The sequence below is a fragment of the Lineus longissimus genome, chromosome 7 (assembly GCF_910592395.1).
Source record: "Lineus longissimus chromosome 7, tnLinLong1.2, whole genome shotgun sequence".
Classification (NCBI taxonomy): domain Eukaryota; kingdom Metazoa; phylum Nemertea; class Pilidiophora; order Heteronemertea; family Lineidae; genus Lineus; species Lineus longissimus.
The window spans coordinates 2,171,374-2,191,331 of NC_088314.1; the positions used below are offsets into that span (position 1 = coordinate 2,171,374).

General features: G+C 41.7%; 1 protein-coding gene across 7 annotated transcripts in view; it reads right to left on the minus strand.

The window, feature by feature from the left end:
* Positions 1–19,958, minus strand: part of LOC135490739 (filamin-A-like) — an 86,704-nt gene that overhangs the window by 65,908 nt on the left and 838 nt on the right. For all 7 annotated transcript variants that reach the window (XM_064776167.1, XM_064776165.1, XM_064776166.1 and 4 more), the window contains exon 2: positions 15,219–15,887. In XM_064776167.1, the coding sequence (XP_064632237.1) occupies positions 15,219–15,552 (334 nt within the window). In that variant the 5' untranslated portion in view covers positions 15,553–15,887. The remainder of the gene's footprint in view (positions 1–15,218; positions 15,888–19,958) is intronic.

Below are 19,958 nucleotides of genomic sequence, written 5' to 3' on the forward strand. Positions count from 1 at the left end.
CAAGTCAGAGGTGCATATCAACGTTGAAGCAAACCTAGCTTGTTTCGTAAGAGTATACGATTGGCTAAGTTGGGCTATTTACAAGCATGAAACAGAATGTTCGAGTCCAAATACCCATTGACTACACGGTGCCCTTAACCTCTTTTCGCAAACAAGAGATTCCTGAATCACTGATTTTCAACAAACTAGAATGCAGGCCAACCGAAGGCAAATAGATACCATAATGTTCGAAATTACACCAGTTAGAGGCATTTGCCATCAATTACAGAATATCCTCAGACTAATTACAGAAATTTTCATATAATTGTGCATAATATCGTTATTTTCGAGGATAAATGAATCAAGTGGAAATATTGTCATTTCCGCAGTAGACACCCAGATTTATAGCGGAATGGGACATGTCAGGTTACTGGTCTGATTGGTCTAACTTTTCCTGTAACGAGGCGATACATCAGTGATTTGATAGACTGTCCGGGTAGTAGGACAGTAGCCTTGACAGAATCATCCCATTGACTGAAGTGGAGACAACCCAAAGAAGTGCCCATTTGGTTGCCAGTTTGCCACGTGCCCAAGTTGTCCAGCTGATCCGGCCGATATCATCAAAATGGCTTCCATGAGCTTCAACCTATCCTGACCATGGCCTTTGATGAATGAAATGACTTATCAATCATTTTCAGGTCCGTCACTTCAAAAGATGATCGATAGATGAGCATCAGCCAATCGAAAGCAATCAATAATCGTAAAAGCTAATCTAATAAACGACACAAGTTATTTTGAGATGATTTCTATTAATAAATGTCACAGCGAGACTTTCTGGATTTACGAATGATGCAGTGGCGTAGCTCTAGACTGTCAGAGTCTCCAACAAGACTATAATGATTCGTTCTCTGCTAAGAATTAGCGACAAACTCAACAGTTGCTCCTTTGAAACATCACCAGAAAACTCTGGGATACCAAAGCAACCTGAGCAAAGTCATATCATATTTCATGCCGTTCAATTGCCTGTACACTCTTTCCACACAGCAGATAACAGAATATCGACTTTTTTTCCAATAAATTCTGCACTAAACCTATATCAGTATATCACCTATTTCGTGGACCTGACAAGTATGAGAAAACAGCTCTTCACACACAAAATATGTATTCATCTACATTCTATTATGTTGGAACAAAAAGACTGAGAAAAATTTGATTATTCCAAATTGATCCTGACCTATATTCGATGCCCAGACATTCAAGGCAGATAATGATAAAGTCAGTCAGTCCACACATGTGTAGGAATTCTGATGGCTCTGTAGGCATTAATGGTTGTAATCAGTGCCGAGATATGCCGATATCTCCAGATCACTGAGATTTATCTCCGTCCGACTCATCCCCACGACTTTTCATTTGAACTGTATTATGATGCTGATCCATGTGTCACAGCTTTGCCACAAGTCGCAGCAACAAAAATGGCTTGTTGGCGCGACACTTCGGGCAACAGTTACTCAGAACTCTGTTGGGCCGACTGCTTGAATCATCAGAGGCAAGAAGCAGATGGCAAGAACTTATGTACATGCTATGCAAAGGGAAACATGGGGAAGGGTTAAACCAGAAGGCGTCGAGATGTTCAATACCTGAACTTGCATGTAGTGCACACCTACACCTTGCCCATGAGTCAAGATAAACCTGCCAACATATCAATATATCGACCACATCAACTAAAGCGTTGAAAGAACCCTTCATTCCCGCCTTCTCTATGACCCAGGAACTCATCTTCTAGCCCCAGCATGAAGGCCTGCAAATGTTTAAGTTTTATGCCTAACTAACATCAAACCAATCATTGGTGACACTATAGAGCAAGGTTATGTTGAGTGGAAGATCGTTGGCTGCATGCCACACCCCTTATACCTTAAATCAACTGAAAGTGTTCATAAGAGACCCACAAGGTTGGCATCATTCGGCACACTTCCCAACTGACAGTGCTCACTTCAGGTTGTCGGATATGCAGCTATGGTCAATCATCTGAAGTCCCTGCCTAACTGTGAAAATGGTTGTAATTCATGAAATATTCCTCACCAAAATTGGCAGCAGCAGCTACGGATACTAAATATATGATGAAGTGAGTGAACATTTCATATGCTAACTATCAAAGTTCCACGCGTATGAAGAAAGGTGCATTCCGGAATTTGACGAAACTCAACTCAAATAACACCTCTCTCTACACTTGTGACGTCAGGAACATACTTTGGCTACCTCCAGGCTCTTGAGACATCTAAAGTATCTTTTGGCCCATGGGTTCTGACAAGACAACCCCTTGATAGGAAGAAGTGTAGGTTTTGGAAGAAGAAACTAGAGGCAAGAGAAGTTCTGCCTCGGAGAACTTCATGACCTCATAGACTGATACATGAATCGATAAGAGAGATACATTTTATCATATATCTAAGTGATAAGTTGAAACTCCACAGGTCCAGACAATTCACTTGTTTGAAAAGATAACCTCATTTTGAAATAATGCAGTTTATCAATGGACTGCTGTTGGCTGCAAAGACCTCTCAGATGAACTCGGAAGAGGAGTGTGCAGTTTGCTCTCTTCCCATGGTAATTCTCTGTGCAGTGAACCAATCAATTGCTCATTTCTCATCCTGCATCTGGTGATTGGTTCTGGTGTACCTGTTCAACCCAGGTAGACCATGGCAGTCCATGTATCAGAACGCATAAAGCAAAATATAATGCAAGTCTGGAGGAAATTAGATACACATCCAAGCCTTAGTTTATTCGATAAAGCTGCTCATGTTTCTGTGAACAGTTCATGACTTGATCATTGTCTGGCTTTGCACAATGCTTGGCCAAGACATTGGGTCAAGGGTATACTTGTGAGCCATTAAGTTATGAGTAGATTGAGCAACATTCTCTCATGATCAAGGTCAAATACTGGCGCTCAGTTGGTGCGTGCCAGGATAGGGTACTCCATAGAATATTCTCTAATTGAATCATCAAAGACTTAAGGAACACTGATGGCATCGGAAAATTACTACCTAATCTACCCTGGAGAAAACACAATCATTACAGGCTTTCAAATGTGGTTTAGCTTTTAGTCCTTCATGGCTCGCTTCACTGTGAAATGACTTGCTGAAATGTCGCTCCCACTGGGAATATTATGGGCACAGTGCATATCTTGCGCTTTGGCCAAAACAGACCCTATTACCCGTGCCTAGTTGAGTTTTGCCTATGATGTCTCTCACCCACTTACTCATACTGAGCAAGTCCCTTTTATCCTGGGAGGGACATAAGGCCACAACCACCACACGCCATCGCCTCCTGTCTTTCGCTGCTCTTGTTACATCCGAGGACAACCCAAATCTCTTAAGCATTCTTGTTGTTGTACGTCTCCACTTGGTTTTTGGCCCATCTCTTTTCCGTATACCATACTGCGTCCATCTGAAAGCAACCCTCGGGAGGCTATTCTGGTCAGTTCTCATGACATGTCCCAACCAACCGAACCTCCTCCTCCGCATCTCGTCAGGAACACAATCAAAGTTGGCTTTCTTGTACGAAGATTGGTTGGTTAACTTGCGACGGTAGAATATCCTGTAGACCTTGCGCAAACAGAGATAACAGCCATTATGGATGGATGATAACTCTCCCATGTTTCTTCACTGGATCTCCAACATTGAAAGCCACTTATAGAGGACGTTTTTAAAGTTGCAGTCATGCAGCTTACAATGGTCTTCAGCAATAGGGCCACAATTGAAGACCCCACACAGCAGTTTTTGCCTTGTTGGTGTCCTTCTATGCACCACTGTCTTTGCCAAAACGGGTTTCGAAGACTGACCAAGTCATCCACTTGGTTCTCCATCACCTGATAGGGGAGTGGCGCTCATGCCCATATTCTTCTGGACATTAACAGTCACATTGTCTTGGAATAAGTTTGGTCAAGTGCTTTGGTCATAGAACCTGGCAAGATAGGCCTATTCCCAAATCGGTAGCCTAACTTATGTGTCTGCCCAGTAGCCCCTATTCCAACAAGTAAGTCACAGATTTCATGGCCTTTTGACCACCGACAATCTTATCAGCGACAATTTGATGTAGTATGGCCATCAAACATGGTTACCCAGCCATAAAATGTAAATGGAAGGAAATTGCTATAATTTCAGTTAAAATTGCAGCGACAACTCGATGAATGCCTTGCGGAAGGAGAACATGTACAGAAGGCCAATTTTTCAATCACAGCGGCCTCCCCTGACCCATCATTATTGTATTGTAGTTGCATTTGAAAGGAATCGGGAATGGCAGCATCAGACCTGTTTTGCTGCTGTAACAGCAACAGCAATCTGATGAATATGGCAGTTTGCCACCCAAAAGCTTTATCTACACTCTGGTGCTATGAAGCTTGTAAAAAGCCATGGGCCATCCCAAGCTATCCCAGTCATTACCCCATTCTTACCTACTGGTCCGTGGAGGGAAATGGCCCATTTGCAACTTTCTTGGGGAGTATGTAAAATCATGCCAGGTCTTATAGGCTTAATGCATGGTGATGGGCAAAGATCTCTGAGGGTTCCTTTTCCCACCCAAACCCCTCAGGGGACTTATTGAAGACTCATAGCAAATTATTTCAATGTAAACCACTTTCCAACACAGTTAGCATGAAGTGAAACCCATCTGTATGAACCAGCAGAACTGGCCCAATTGTAGCCAGAACTTTTCTGATAGAGTAGTAACGTTATGACATCAATGACTTCAAAATGTCAAAATTAGCTTTCCTCATCAATTAGCTTCATTTCCAAAGTTCAAATTATGCATGCATGAATTCTGAACATTAGAATCTCAACTAAAATATTTAGTCAAGTTGAAACATGTTAACACATGTACATTTGCAATGCATGTCAGTAAGCATTCTAATGGACCCTTGACAATGGTGAAGTATTTGACGAAAGTCATTTCCAATATGGGTCGATAGGAACTTATCCACTTGCAGAGCCCGCCTGAATTGCTTTGAGGGGAGAGAAGGAGTCATCTTTGTATCTATGCATGATCCTGTGAACTTTTTAACCAAGTTCTTCGCCCTTCCAGGAAAGGTTTGGCCATGTTTCATCATGCCAGGGTGAAATTAGTGGTTAAAACTCTGCTTCAGGCAAAGGTTTCTGCACTCAAGAGTTATTTCCAACGAAACCTTTTTAAGGTAAAGCAGCCATCATTTTTCAATTTGTCTTGAACAACCACTTGAGAAAAGTACTCTGGTGATTCTGTCTGGTCAGAAATGAAATGGCCAGGGCCATTGTGCTCACCTCATGTGGAGGAAAGATGGACAAAGAGCATGGTCTTGTGTCATGTAGTGTTAGGTTTGATGTAGGTCCAAGCAATTACAATTTCCCCAAAATGGCCAATTTACAGTACATTCGACCTCTGTGACCTTGAAAAGTAGGTCAAATCAAAGAAGACCCGGGTGACACATTGAATGGTTGTTAGAATTAGATGTACCTATGATATAAAATTGGTGCCAATCGGGCAAGTCATTACTAGGAATAATGGCATTTTGAAGAATTTAGGATTTGGCCCCCTCCCTGGAGGCCAAACGGCAAATCAGATCGCACCAAACTTCGGTACCTAAGATCACCTGACCAAGGGGTACATGTGTACTTAATTTGTGATCAATAGTCATTGCAGTTAAGAAACGTGCCATAGTTACGGCCTGACGGCGAATTTACGCCATTTGACCTCTGTGACCTTGACAAGAAGGTCAAATTAAAAACCTGTGTGACATATACTGTATGGTGGTTAGATGTACCCATGATATCAAATTGGTGGCAATCGAGCAAGAAGTTAAGGAATAATCACATTTTTAAGGTTTTTGGATTTTGCCCCCTGGTGGTCAAGTGGTGAATCATATTGGACCAAACTTCGGTCCCTGAGATCACCTGACTAAGGGGTAAATGTGTACCAAATTTGGTATCAATAGTCATTGCAGTTTAGAAACGTGCCATCGTTACATCCTAACGGCCAATTTACACCATTTGACCTCTGTGACCTTGAAAAGGAGGTCAAATCAAAAACCCGGAGGATATATGATGCACCTTTGCTAGAAGTACCTACCATATTTTTTTCAAAATTTCCCGACTACTATTAAGGGAGATATTGCATATTTTCACTTTTAACGTTTGTCCCCCTGGTGGCCAAACCATGAATCGAATCGGACCGAAACTTGGTCTCCCAGGTGTCATTACATAAGGGTACATGTGTACCAAGTTTCAACTCAATAGCTCTAACAGTTACGAAACGTGCCCTGCTAACGGACGACGGACGACGACGACGACGACGACGACGACGACGACGACGACGACGACGACGACGACGACGACGACGACGACGACGGACGACGGACGCCACGGTATGGGATAAGCTCACCTCTGCTAAGAGGTGAGCTAAAAACAAGTCAACTGCTTCTTGACTGAAGCATGCTCCAAGCATTTTCTTCTTGCCGGGCATGAACAGTTCACGTCATCAGGGAAGCCACAAGCACCAATTTGATGGTGAGCTTATATGGCTGCCATAAACTACTACAGCTAAATACATTCCAACTTTTTAAATTAACAAATCAATGTACGATCACAGCATTAACAAGACTTAATTAAATTCTGCCCTTGGAATTTTCACAGCTGCTGGAGACAGCAATGCATACATGATCATATCGATGAAACCATAAAGTACATTATAATGTACACATGAACATGAACACTGAATAGGTGTCCATTGATTTTGATATGTGACCATATAATGGTTACATACAGGTCAAGCCATGAATTGATTGGCATGGGTCTGTAGTATCACTTTCCTGCCCAGGGAGCAGTCATTCAAGATTGAAGGAGTGGAGACTCCACCTCTGAGCATGACTGCAATATTTCCTGGAAGGCTTTGGTTACACTTTCATTTCATTTCATTCAGAAAAGGTGTTGTGGTACTGGCCAGGTACTGGTACTTCAGCAAACGCAAGAGACCAGCTATGAACCACCTGCTCCTCACTCTCTGTCAGGATATTGACACTACAAAGAACTCAACCTCTAACCATCTTGTATAACCACATCATTTATTAATCAGATACATTGTACACATAATTACATGTCCTCGTTAAATATTGTATCATATAATGGTAAAGTGAATAGTTATGTACAGATGACAGCAGATTGAATCACAGGGCGCCAGATGACATGCAATGATAGAGTAGAGAAAGGATTGAGTTCAAGGACACTACCATTGAAAACCAAGCTAAATGCAATAACAGATTCTCTGTCAAACTGAAGAGAATATGGGGGCCTGCTAGACACCAAAGAGATTTACACACTGTGGAACACATTCTTAGATAAATGTCAATCCCCAACCTTTTAGAAAAGGTGACCCACAGCATACGAAGAATGTGTGGTGACCCTCTTCTTTGGACCTTCACTGCACAAGGCACATACTTTTGGAAGCTGGGCACCATGCCTTTTTGTAATCTTAGCTGCATTCCCAACTAGGATGCTCTAACAGTAACAATGCATGTACTATGTCAAGACACTTGGTGTCTGTGGATCTGTGATCAATGATTTATAGAAGCCACCACTGTCCTTCACCCAGATCACAGGATGCTACAATCAATAGATTGCCTCTCCCATGGTCAGCTTATGCTGTATGAATCATCCAGGCATCTGAATCATACTCAAAACCCCACTGACAGCCCATCTTAGAAAGAAATTGGTATCATTCGACCATTTAACTTCCTTTGATGGAGCCCGGATTTCAAACCACCCAAAAACATGAAACATCCCAAAACAGTTCAGACATATTTAGCATTAAATCATAATTGTTGTCAAATTGGTAGATTCTTGTCCTAATAGTAATAAAGACATGATAGATGGGAAGTCAAAAGGTTAGGGGAAATCAGGACATGGCATAAAACAATATCAAATATTGTGGCATCATTTGTAACTATTAAAGATCATTGTTCAATCAAGAGAGGACATATTGGGACACACAAATGATGGACCATGTAGCGATTTACTGCTTCTGAACCTCATAAAGCATCATGGTTTACCAGTGGGCCTAGGGCTGGCTGGTTCATCTCTGATTCTGTTTTTCAGCAGTAGGTTGGAGGCGTTTACCTATAGATACGTTCCCAATCAAACAACCAGGATAGAGACAATTAGTTGCATTGCCTTAAGTGACTATCTGTTACTCTGATGTCAATGCTGTCACCCTTAAATTCTAGTTGGCATTCACAGCTCAAATTACAGCGGTGTTCTATTTCACTAAAAACACTTCAAACTCCCATTAATGAATTTTCAAAATCTGCACCTGCAAATTTTCTCACAAACGCTGAATTGTGAAAAGCATTGGTCAATATATGTTAGTATTGCATTACACTTCATACCACACAGTATGTGAATGTGAAGATCCAACACATAACACAAAAATCTATAAATTTAGTGTGATACCTAGCATAGGTGTGAACTCTGAGCAGTTAGCATACTTAGTCGCTGTATTTGGCCATATTTGGTATTTTTGTTTTCAGATCGAACCACTTGGTTTATAATGTATGATTGTGGTAGTTTGGTGCACGAAGAGCAGGTAGCCATGACAAACATCTGTATAGTGATGTCACTGATACAAAGAGACTGGAGTTATTCCTGATTGACGCATTTGTCCCAACTCAGGAGAGGAGCGTAAATTACCAAGAAACGTCCATTGAGGCCTCTTCCTCTCAAATGGCATCAGCGATGTATGATGACAATGAGACCCCCTTTCAAACTTCTCCGGCTTACATATAATTGATGGTGAACTGCTCTCAACAACATAGTTTTGCAGAAGAAGGGCAATTGTAGGAACAAAAGTACATGGATAAATGATTTTGATCTCTCTGCTTTGAAATCCATGACTGGTCAAAAAGCTCTTGGTATATAAGGCCTTCCTAGACCCTCCAAGGCCATACTAAATGACAAACACAGGTTAGAACAAGCCCTCGTACTGGTACGGACCAACGGTTCCAGATTATTGCTCAAACATTGCAATTCCAATCATCATTAGGGTCTTCTTCACCTGTATGTTTTAAAGAAGCCTTGGTATTGTAGGGCCGTGTTGGCCTAGTTCAGAGACCGGGTCTGATGAAAAGGAAACAGAGAAAAAATACAGGAAATGCCTGTCTTTTATGGAGGTTTGATAATATTTGCTTATGATGTCATAGTATATATCTGTGTAGACCCCAAGCAATGTCTGACTGGACATTATTGACTTAAAACAAGGTGCTCCACCAAGCTGAGGTAGAGCCGTGTTGGCCTAATTCAGAGACCTGGTCTGATGAAAAGGCAACAGAGAAAAAATAGAGGAAATGCCTGTCTTTTATGGAGGTTTGATAGTATTTGCTTATGATGTCATAGTATATATCTGTGTAGACCCCAAGCAATGTCTGACTGGCCATTATTGACTTAAATCAAGGTGCTCCGCCAACATTGGCAAGACACCAAACACTTTGACCAAGAGCCATGCCCTTTGTCTTTGATTATCTTTGTCAATATTTCTACAAGGTAATGGTTTGTGCAAATGTTTTGGATAAGGATTGAGTGACTTTCATAGTATAGCAGATCTTGTGGATTGATTATAAACTTTGCAGCGATTCACAACCTCCTTTGGCATGGGAGGATGGTAACTTTGCATGATGAGATCTCAGACAATGGGGTCAATTTTGCAAGTAAATAAAGTGCAAATCTGTATCCATAATTCATATCAAACAATCATTTCCTCATCAGATGAAAACCAACAAATGTAAAACGACATCATAATTGATAGATAATTGACGAAATCATGATTTAGGTCAGGCCAAACCGAATCAATCAGACTGACCTGCTGGCCAGACTTTATAATATATCACTGCAGGCACTCTTTAACATTATTTGTGAGTTCATCCTTCAAATTGCCAGAATATTCTAAATGCAAATGACTCTGAGAAGTTTAGATTGATTTTTCAAATGCTCTGACGATCCTGAGTCACAAACATCAAGTATCATTCTGACCAAGCGTGGATTCCAGAGGGGGGGCCGGGTATATTCATGTTTTAGGTGACATGAAGAAGCTTTCAAACGTTAAAGGGTTAACCATGGGAATTTAATCTGCTAACCTGCTCAAAAACATCCATAAGCTCTGACAGGTGCTACACAATTTACTTAGGCCGTTCGACATGCATGGAATGCCTGCCATGGCGGATCAAAATGTTTTATCAGAAAACACCATGAATCATTTATAGAGAATTAGCAGGTTATGATTTTTCCTTGAAAGAAATTACTTATTGATTCATAAAGAGGCTGGTTACATTGACATCAGAGCAGCTTGTCTCTCCCTGTTGCAGGCGTCAAATCTAACTCAATGACAGGAGTACACTGAGCATTCCACAGCTGTAAATAGCACAAGATTTCAATCTGACCTCGCTGCTCTTTTCAACTATTCATTCAGTGTAAGTTGTGGGAGTCACCTCAGCTCACCTCGCACAAACCATGCATTTCAATAGTGGCCATTATATCCACACAGTTTTAGTTGACATTCGGGTGTTTGAGATTTTCACCTCAGTCAGGCCACATAGAAACAAGGTCACTACAGAATAACCATTGGCAAATTGACGGACAAGTCAGGACAAAGTTTTTGACAAGTTTTCTGTGGCTTGCTAGTCAATGTAAAACCAGCATAGGCCATATTTCAGTAGTACTTGCATGCCCATCTCCGTATGGGATGATAAGAATGGTTTTACCACCCAGCTTGGAGTGGTTGTAAAGACACATCTTCAGGCCTACCAAACTTCAACAATGAAGGAATCGAATTTTATTATTTCAACGCTGTAAACAATATCATATGCAACAGCAACATATGTTTAACAAGTTGTAAACTAATATTACAAATATCAAATTATTTCGATACCCAGATCCAGGCCCACACTATCGCATACCATTCCAATAACTATTTAAATCTGGTGCCTAAAGGAAATTCCTGCATGAAAACCAGTTGAAATGTGCCACAAAAACAAGTGTATTGTGATAGTTCTCGGTCTGTTTCCCAATGGCCAGCCGCTTGTCAGGCAAGTGCTTTGATATCATTCAATGGGTTGATTTATTGCCATGTAAAATTAGCTCGTAGTTATTTCTTAATCACACACAGCAGAAGCCCCATAAAGAGCAAAAGAAAGACAATGTCACAATATCATTTGAGATTTTAAATATGTCGCCCCAATGGCTGCTGGAACAATCTGTCTTTTTATGCAGTGTACCAGCCTGCACACAATTTCTCCATAACCATATCATAACTCAGTATCATTATCAATCAAGGTATGGACAGCTACCTGCATGAGTAGACCACATTCTAAACAGGATAGGTGAAAACGTTGAACCTTGCCTAACCCCTAAAGGAAATACTTGATCTAAGGTTCAACCAAGTCACAAGGATGTGGTTTTAGATGAGTCCACTTCCAGCATTCAGACTTTCAGGAAACGGTATCATCATAATGGTCTTGATTGAACAACAGGATATGGTTAGCCCCCAGACAATCACATTCCAGGCCTATAGGCCAGGAAAATAACTTCCTAAACGCAATAGGCTAGAGTGGGCTATTTTAAATGGGGGTTGGAGGAACTGGTGACGGCATATTGGTATTCAACAGAACCTGAATACATAGACAGCCACTATGACCTGGAAAACTCATCCAGCCTGAACAGAACCTATTTTGCTTTTTAGATAAACTTTTCATAAAATCTCAAAGACAGCCATTGTCATTTTCTAGTTTACACCAGCAGGGACAGGCATCATTTCAGGGTAAATAGCCCTCTAGAAAACCAAAAGGATGGTCCGTCACAGCTGGGAGCCATTCTTTCCACTGATTCATTTCAATGGCCTGAGATTCACCTGTAAAAAAACACATTCGTCATCATTTCCAATCCTTTGATAAATCACTGAGAGGTCGGAAATCCTGCAATGCTGTTTGATGACATCGCTCATAATGATAACCAGAACAAATACGTTCAAGATATTTAATGTCAATTCAAGTGTGTAGAGGTCAAATACATGTATTTGAAAGCAGATAATCCAGAAAAAACGTCTCTTTGTAAAGTACCAAATATGCGCCACACATATGTAATATTTTTGGCTCAAACCAAGGACCAGCCGGCCAGCATATGGTCACAAATATCCACGGGTTTACTGCAGTCCTAATACAAATGTTGGAAATTGAACTTTAATTCACCTCTGCTTTTTGTTTATGTGTCCAACTATAAAATGTTCAACAAGTCCAAAGAATAAGCTGTAATTTGTCCTCAAAAGCACATACATGTACAATGGAGGATTCTTTTTTTACTTTTTATACAGTCTGCATTTTTTTTACATGACCTCACAAACTTTTAAACTCTTATGGATTGGCCCAGTAAACTTTCAGGTTTATCGATAATGAGCTGAGGTCATCTCGTGGTCATGTTCATGTTGACATGAGAATGCAGACACTAGCGCAGTACGGTCCGAGTTGAATTGTAAATGAAAATCCATTCTGGACTCCGATAATGGAGTAGACTGACCAGGATAGCCCCCCTCCCCCACCCAAACCTGGCCAATGTCTGTTGCCTGCTAAAATATAGATTTGAATTGTAGTGACATTATAATATTTGGAGAAGCACCAAACATAAAGAGCATCTGCAGAGTATCTTGCCCTGAGAAGTCCAATGTAATCCATATCAATCAGACAGGCAGACTATTGTTACGGGCTTTATAATCTCAGAGCCTTGTTTGTCAAGATGATTGATGTCCTCGATCAACTGATTGAATTTGCAGTCACAAATTCTAAACAGGAATTGATTGTTTTAAAAATGGATGCTAATTTACCACTCACTATTGCAAGAAATATTTCAATTATGTGCAAAATTAAGCGTGTATTGTATCGGCAGCTGTTTTCATCCATGGTTCTGTTCCAATTGTTGGTAGGCATGTGTTTGTATCACCAATCAATAGGCCTATACTATGTGTCTATGTAAGAGTAAGTCTATGAGTAAGTTTGGGTACACCCATGTTTGACTTGGAAAAAGCGAAACAGGGTTCTTTTCATGAAACATTTTGGAGAACACTGCAAAAAAAGACAGACAAGGCAAGTTGCGACCTAAGAGTCTTGTTTGCCAAGGTGCACAACCATGCCTTAACCACTCCAGTCTATAATTGTCTTAACTATCTCTGGTAAGCCTTGTTTGTAGTTCTTTACATTCCGAGACATTGCACACATTGTAATGATTGTGACAGGAAAATACCACTGTCATTAAAGTAAACAGGGATGCACCGAGCAGAGCAAACATTTCAAGCATGTGTTCGGTTCATGACAGTACAACGAGATGATAATATTGATCAGAATTGTCAACAGGACAGTTGTGAGGTATAAGACACAGTCACTGAAGAGGTGGTCCCATGATGACATCAAGTCATGTCATAACATGCTTGTATTATCTAGTCATACATCGGAGTGCTGGCCTGTTCCTATAATTGTTTTTATTGTGCCCTGGTGTCATCATCGACCACACCCTGACACAGTCCCTAAGATCCTGTTAACCTTTTTTATCAACTGACTTTATTGACAACATTTCAAGCTGTACACCTTTGCCTGCAAAATGACCATAGTGGGCCTATGTGACATATTATGACAGGCTTCCGAAAAAATGTCTGTCAAAACATGAGGACACAAACAATAACATACTGTAGGCCCAAGTCCATTGTTATTGTACATCATCCTTTGTCAACAAGTGCCCAGCTAAAAGCTAGGCCCTTATTCAATAACAGAGAAGAACTGAAGGATTGTGCCCATTGTCTGATTTCATTCAAGGGACAATTTGAAGCATGTTGTGCGATATATGGACGACTATGGAGGGAAATTAGGGCACAATAAATACCACAGGGTGATCCTCTGTGCAATCCTGCAATATTGTAAAGGATCAGTGGTGTGATATACACCAGTCATGATCATTCATAAAAGTCTGTGAAATTGTTGGTGTCCCAATCACAAGTCTTTACATGCAGCTTTCAAGGGATGTAAAAGAATAATGTAACTTGGGTGGCAATTCCCAAACAGGATTCTCAATCCTAGACCACCAAAATGTCAATGTTTGCTGGGTAATCATTCATGAAAGGAAGAATATCCAGCCCAAATGTTCGCATCACAAATACACTCACCTTTTAATAATTATTAAGCATATTCTTGGTAGGAAACCAATATTCTTGGTAGAAACTTATCTGAACTTATCTTAAGATCACAGATCTGTAACTAATTCCATGTATGGATCAAGCAGCCAGGCTGATTGCCTTGGTCAATTTCATCACGTATCTTTGACTAATTCCATGTACATTGATCAAGCAGCCAGGCTGATTGCCTTGGTCAATTTCATCACTTATCTTTGACTAATTCAATGTACATTGACCAAGCAGCCAGGCTGATTGCCTTGGTCAATTTCATCACTTCTCTTTGACTAATTCCATGTATGGATCAAGCAGCCAGGCTGATTGCCTTGGTCAATTTCAATGTATGAGACCAAACAAGTGGTTTGATTAGCGAGTGCAAGTCACTAATCCCACTATAGCAGCCTTTATGAGCGCAAGTCATCAATTAATTTCTGATATCTCTACAATCAGCCCAATCATTAAAACAGTGATTTTAAGTGACCAATTAATTAAACTCAAAAAAACTGATTGCGAGACGCAATTTAATGCTTTCTTCACTAATCCTCCTAATCTTTTCTTGACCAATCTTGCTGATGAGCATTGCAATTAATCCAATAACCCGCACAGAAAACATGGTTCATCAGGCAAGCAATTACAATTGTGTATCACCAGTAGCTTGATGCATCTGCTAAGCAAATACAATGTTTCACACTCTTTCACCAACCAAAGCTCAAACAACGTATGATACATGACTACGAGGATACCCCCATTTCAACGTGCCGACGAAATTGTCTTAACTGGTTCCTAGAAGTGCAAGGATGCGGCTATCTTTATATCATAAGCAGGTAAATCCTGTTTCTATAAATAACACCACACCCATGTGACCTTATTTACACTCGCGTCAGCCATTTAAATACACAACCAATGGCAATGCATGTACAGGGTGAAGTGTAAAATGGAGATAGAGATACAGTGGTCGAGAGGGTGAGATAAAAACACTGCTAGCGAAATAAATAAAAGGAATTGAGACTTATAATTTTACTCACCGATAGTGACGATCTTGATACCTTCGTCCTTCTGCAGAAAATTGAGTGCCATAGTGACATTTTCGAGTTTTTGGGGTCTGACGACTGGGCGTTTCGTGAATCTCGTGAATTTTCGGCCGGACAGCACTTCGACGAGCGCGATCAGCCTCAAACCATCCCCCAAATCCGTATCCAAGTCTCCAATATGCTTGTTGCATGTCTTAAGATGCTCGTTTGCCCATCTCGTAAATGTATTCTTCTGAATAAGTTTCCACTGGGCATCGTCAGCCAGCTCTCTCTCGGTGGCCGGCATCTCGTCCTCGGAACTAGAAGCCTCTCTTTCGTCTCCCTGCATGGCGGCAGTTTTATTCAGTCCACTGAGTCACAAACGAATAATTATCTATGAGTTTTGGGATTGGTGACCGTTTAACGCGAGCAAGGCCCACTTTTTTCCTGTTTGACAAGTATAGGTACTGCAAAAGTAACGAAATAAGATCCTTTGGATGATCTGTGTAGAATATAGCAGGTTGTGACAATGACGCTTGACAGTCCTGTAAAGTTGGAAGAAATCCGTCTCAAAGTTGTCTCGGTTGTGATGGTTTCTGTATGGTTTCTGGTCGATCCTGTTAGCTCTTACTCCAAGATCGGCTAGTTGCCGACTGTGGCTGTATCCGCTCCTCTTTCATGCACCTGAAGGAAGATTTAGAGAGATACGCTAAGACTGGCTGCTATAAATAATACGGCCCACTTCTTGGCTGGTAAACAGCTGACGCACAGGTACTGCGCCTAATTTGGACTGGGCTTGAAACTCGAGATGTCTTTTGATGGGGGTAGCAGTGGGAGTATACTGCAGGTTTAGCTTTCTGTGGGAACATCCCAGAAGCAAACAATTAATAGCCCAGATAATAATTGTTTCGCAATTATGGTCAAGAATCAATGAGACATTAATGGCAACAAATTGGTCTATGTCACAACCATCTCCAGTACAGTCCATGACAAAACATTTACCTGATGAAATATTGAGTCTAGTATTCTTAATTGTCATATCATCATGTACCATTTTCCAATAAAAAGTAAATAAATAAGTTCCCAGTTAGATTTGAATTAGTTTTTTCTTGTTTTCTCAAAAGTAGCTCAGAGTTAGGCAATTATCGTAGGAAGGTGACGTTATATAATCTTATACCATTTCTACGTCAGATGAAATATTACTCAGGAATATTGTGGATACTGCATCAACTTTCAAGTGTTTTCTCAATTCTAAAATAATTGACTAAGTATATAATCTTTCCTCCAAGAAAATATAAAAAAAGAGTTTTATGTCGGGTTTGCATAATGTCTCGTCGGAGTAGGCCTAGCCTCGCCTACACTCTGGATGCTCCGGACTCGCCCATTAGGACTTCTTCTTCTTCTTCAGCGTTCGCTCTGCACTTGGAGGGGTCATTCTCCTAGGACTAATCCTCCTCCAAGGCGGGATGAGCGTATCCTGCGTGCCACTACGGTTAGGCGCCAATTGGGTTTATTGGCCTAGTGGTCCGACTTTGGCGAGAGAGATAGAGTCACGCAAGCTACTCGTGTTTCTCACTTGGTGAGAAACACGAGTAGTCTCGTGTTTCTCACTCGTGTTTCTCACTAGTCTCGTGTTTCTCACTCGTGTTTCTCACTTGGTGAGAAACACGAGTAGTCTTAGCTTGCCCTGGCATAGACACCAGGTACAAGGAACCTCGGTTTTGAGTCTCATTCGAAGGACTGTGAAGAGCCAGGAATTTTAGTTCCTTGAAAACCACGCCGGTCATCCAGACATACGATCCTGGGTTCTCCCCGGGATCGAACCCGGGCCCTATTGCGTGGTGGCCAGCAGTGTAAACCACTAGGCCATGAGGCTCCTTAAGGACGACGCGATGGCCTGCCACGGGAGTCTCAAGATAGCAGGCCTATGTGACGCACCAGCAAAAGCAACAGGCTCAGACACAGGACACTATCACTGCATCCAGTCAATGGTCAAATTGACAGTTCAGGTATGACTCTTTGGGCTGTCCCCGTTCTAAGTGACAGAGATACGTGATTCTTAACAAACGAAAACGAATCGTCAGTTAGTGTGCCCGCTGCCCGCCGCGCCCCGCCTCATCAGTGGAGTGCCTCGAAAGTCACAATCAATGGCGCCACCAGAGACAGACTGCCGTGCTGTCCTCTATGGTCTTAGTGTTGAACTGAACGAACATACAAAGACAACGATGTCCACTTCAGGAGATTTTAACCATGTTTACCCGTGAGCTTTAGGCCTATACAATGCCCGTTCGACGTCTCAAAAATCGATCGTTGCACTTGTCCTCGAAGACGAATATTATTATGATTTGAATAGCCCTATACATATTTTTTTGTAATTATCACAACGTCATCCCTTCGCAAGCACTGAGCAAAAACGACAACATCTTGTGGGACGAGGACGCCCACTTCCAGAAATTTCCAGAGGACATCCGTATAGCTTCCTATCTATCCGACCTGAAAGGATATCTCAGTGAAAATGCCGGAACCCATTGACAACGTAGGCCTATGACTTCAAATAGTTTTTTGTTTATTTCCTGGTTGTGAATTTTTTTACTGCGGTTTGTCCATATTAGGTCTGGTTTACTATCCATTCATTGCAAGTGTGTGAATCACTTCAGCATCACACAGTCACGTTCGTGCAGGTCGTCGTGGTTGTTCTTTCAGAAAAAAGGGCAAACTGGGGGGGGGGGGGCGGTGTATACCGCTGAATAATTTCACTTTGACACACTGAAGGAGGAAACCGGAGACCATACTGAGTGAAGCCAACGCCGTCGTCCTCGGTTGACGTCATCCGACCGGGAATCGATCAACCCCGACCTCAGAACTCCTGGCTACACTCCGGATGTTGTGGACCAGCCTCGTCCTGTCGCCCGCTACATCGAGGAAAGACGACCAGCATAACCAAATGGACTGCACAGGAGTCTACTCTCGGTAGGATCAAACAAATGTCCTTCTGATAAAAATACCCTGAGATTCAAATATTGACATTAGTCTCAACACTTGAGATAGGAGGAACTGGGCCAAGAGCGCTCTCGGAACCTGTTTGGCGTTGATTGTCTCCTACCAGACCGAGATTTTGTTTATTCAACGTGCCAATTTGTTATGGTTGTGATTTGATTGCTTCTAATGCACCCCGGACGCAGTGGACCGGCCTTCTCCCTTACCCTAACATGAGACAATATGAATAGGACGACGAAAGAGACTGCCCCGGGAGTCTAGGTTCTACCAGCCGGGCTATGATCGCTGTAGCGCGCTGGCAGTTCGTCGATCATGGCTGGTGCACGCACCATCCGTAATCACAATGCTGGCAGCAGACCAGCCTGACCAGATCACATTGATTACTGCGAATGGTTGGTTTAAATGGTGGAAGTACAATCTTGAATACTAAAGAGTACTTCAGCTGTATTTGCCCAATCAATCAACTTGACAGTTTTGATGGCGGGTCAGAAAGCCTCGGGAAATCATATCTAAACGGGCTTTGTAAATACCAAAACACTATGATACACCCGAAACACCCACCATGTCAAGCCCTCCTCAGATACAGGTGCAATGGTAAGGGGAACTTGAGAGTCAAGAGAAAGGCCACCCGACTGTGATTTGCTGTGCACATCCAGGAGTATGAAATGTACAAGCCTCGAAGATGGGTGGAAGGAAGCTTGCTCCCAAACAGTTACCTTAAGCCATGAGTTAAGCGTGTTGTCCAAATCATGGAACAGAACCGATGGAAAGAAATAAACGTGCTTTTATTATCTCATCGGCATCACACATCGGGCTGATCTATCGTCGCTACTCCATCTCCTGATCTCGAACAATGGATTTTGATAATTAATTGTAAAATTTCAAAGGGTAAAAAAGGCAATCGCTCATGGTCACAATCCGGCGTCTAGTTTTTATGGAAATTGTTTTGTTTACAACATAGTAATGGTGTTTACTAAATTAACTAGGCCTTGATTGCTTCTGTATTACAGGACTCGTTCCAGACATCGAATTGGGTCGATTCTCACCAAAAAAAATTAATGAAAATTCTATCTTTATGAGAGTTCATATCGATGAGAGTCCAAACTAAATGATAAGCAGCGCTTGCCCATTGCCGACTTTCACTGACTGTCAAAAGTAACGTTGCGGACTCCAGTCAAATCCTGCGCGCAGTGATGCCGACCTCCAGATCTTGATGAATGGAACTTGGAACTAAAAGGTCCAATACACCTGTTTGTAAGGTCCATATGCCCGTCGTCCTGTGGCGAGTGTGGTCAGACGTTTTAAATTTGCATTTAAACAAAAATATTTTGACCAAACGTGTTTTGATCACAATCACACGAATGACTGTCCTGTGTTAAGTTTACACTTTGCTAGACTTGACACTGAACAGAATTCTAATATCTACGATGTGTCTAGACTAATTGGATTCAAGGCATTAGTCCTATACCCGCTCAAGAGCCGCAAACACTTGTTATATTAACTCAAGACACACTTGATATCAAATGACAAATATCATTCTATATGCTGCGACTGGTGGAATGTCACAATCGGGGTCGACACGCATGTTTCTTGCTGTGCAAGGAATTTAGGACTGGAATGACTAAAAGCTGGATTGGGTTACCAAGATGAACTTGGCCATTGTAACTGCATATGTTCTCAAAATGTATATCTTATCAGCTACTTTCTCGGGACGAATGCAGACGCTGCTTGGTGTGATAAAGATGCATGACGAAATCG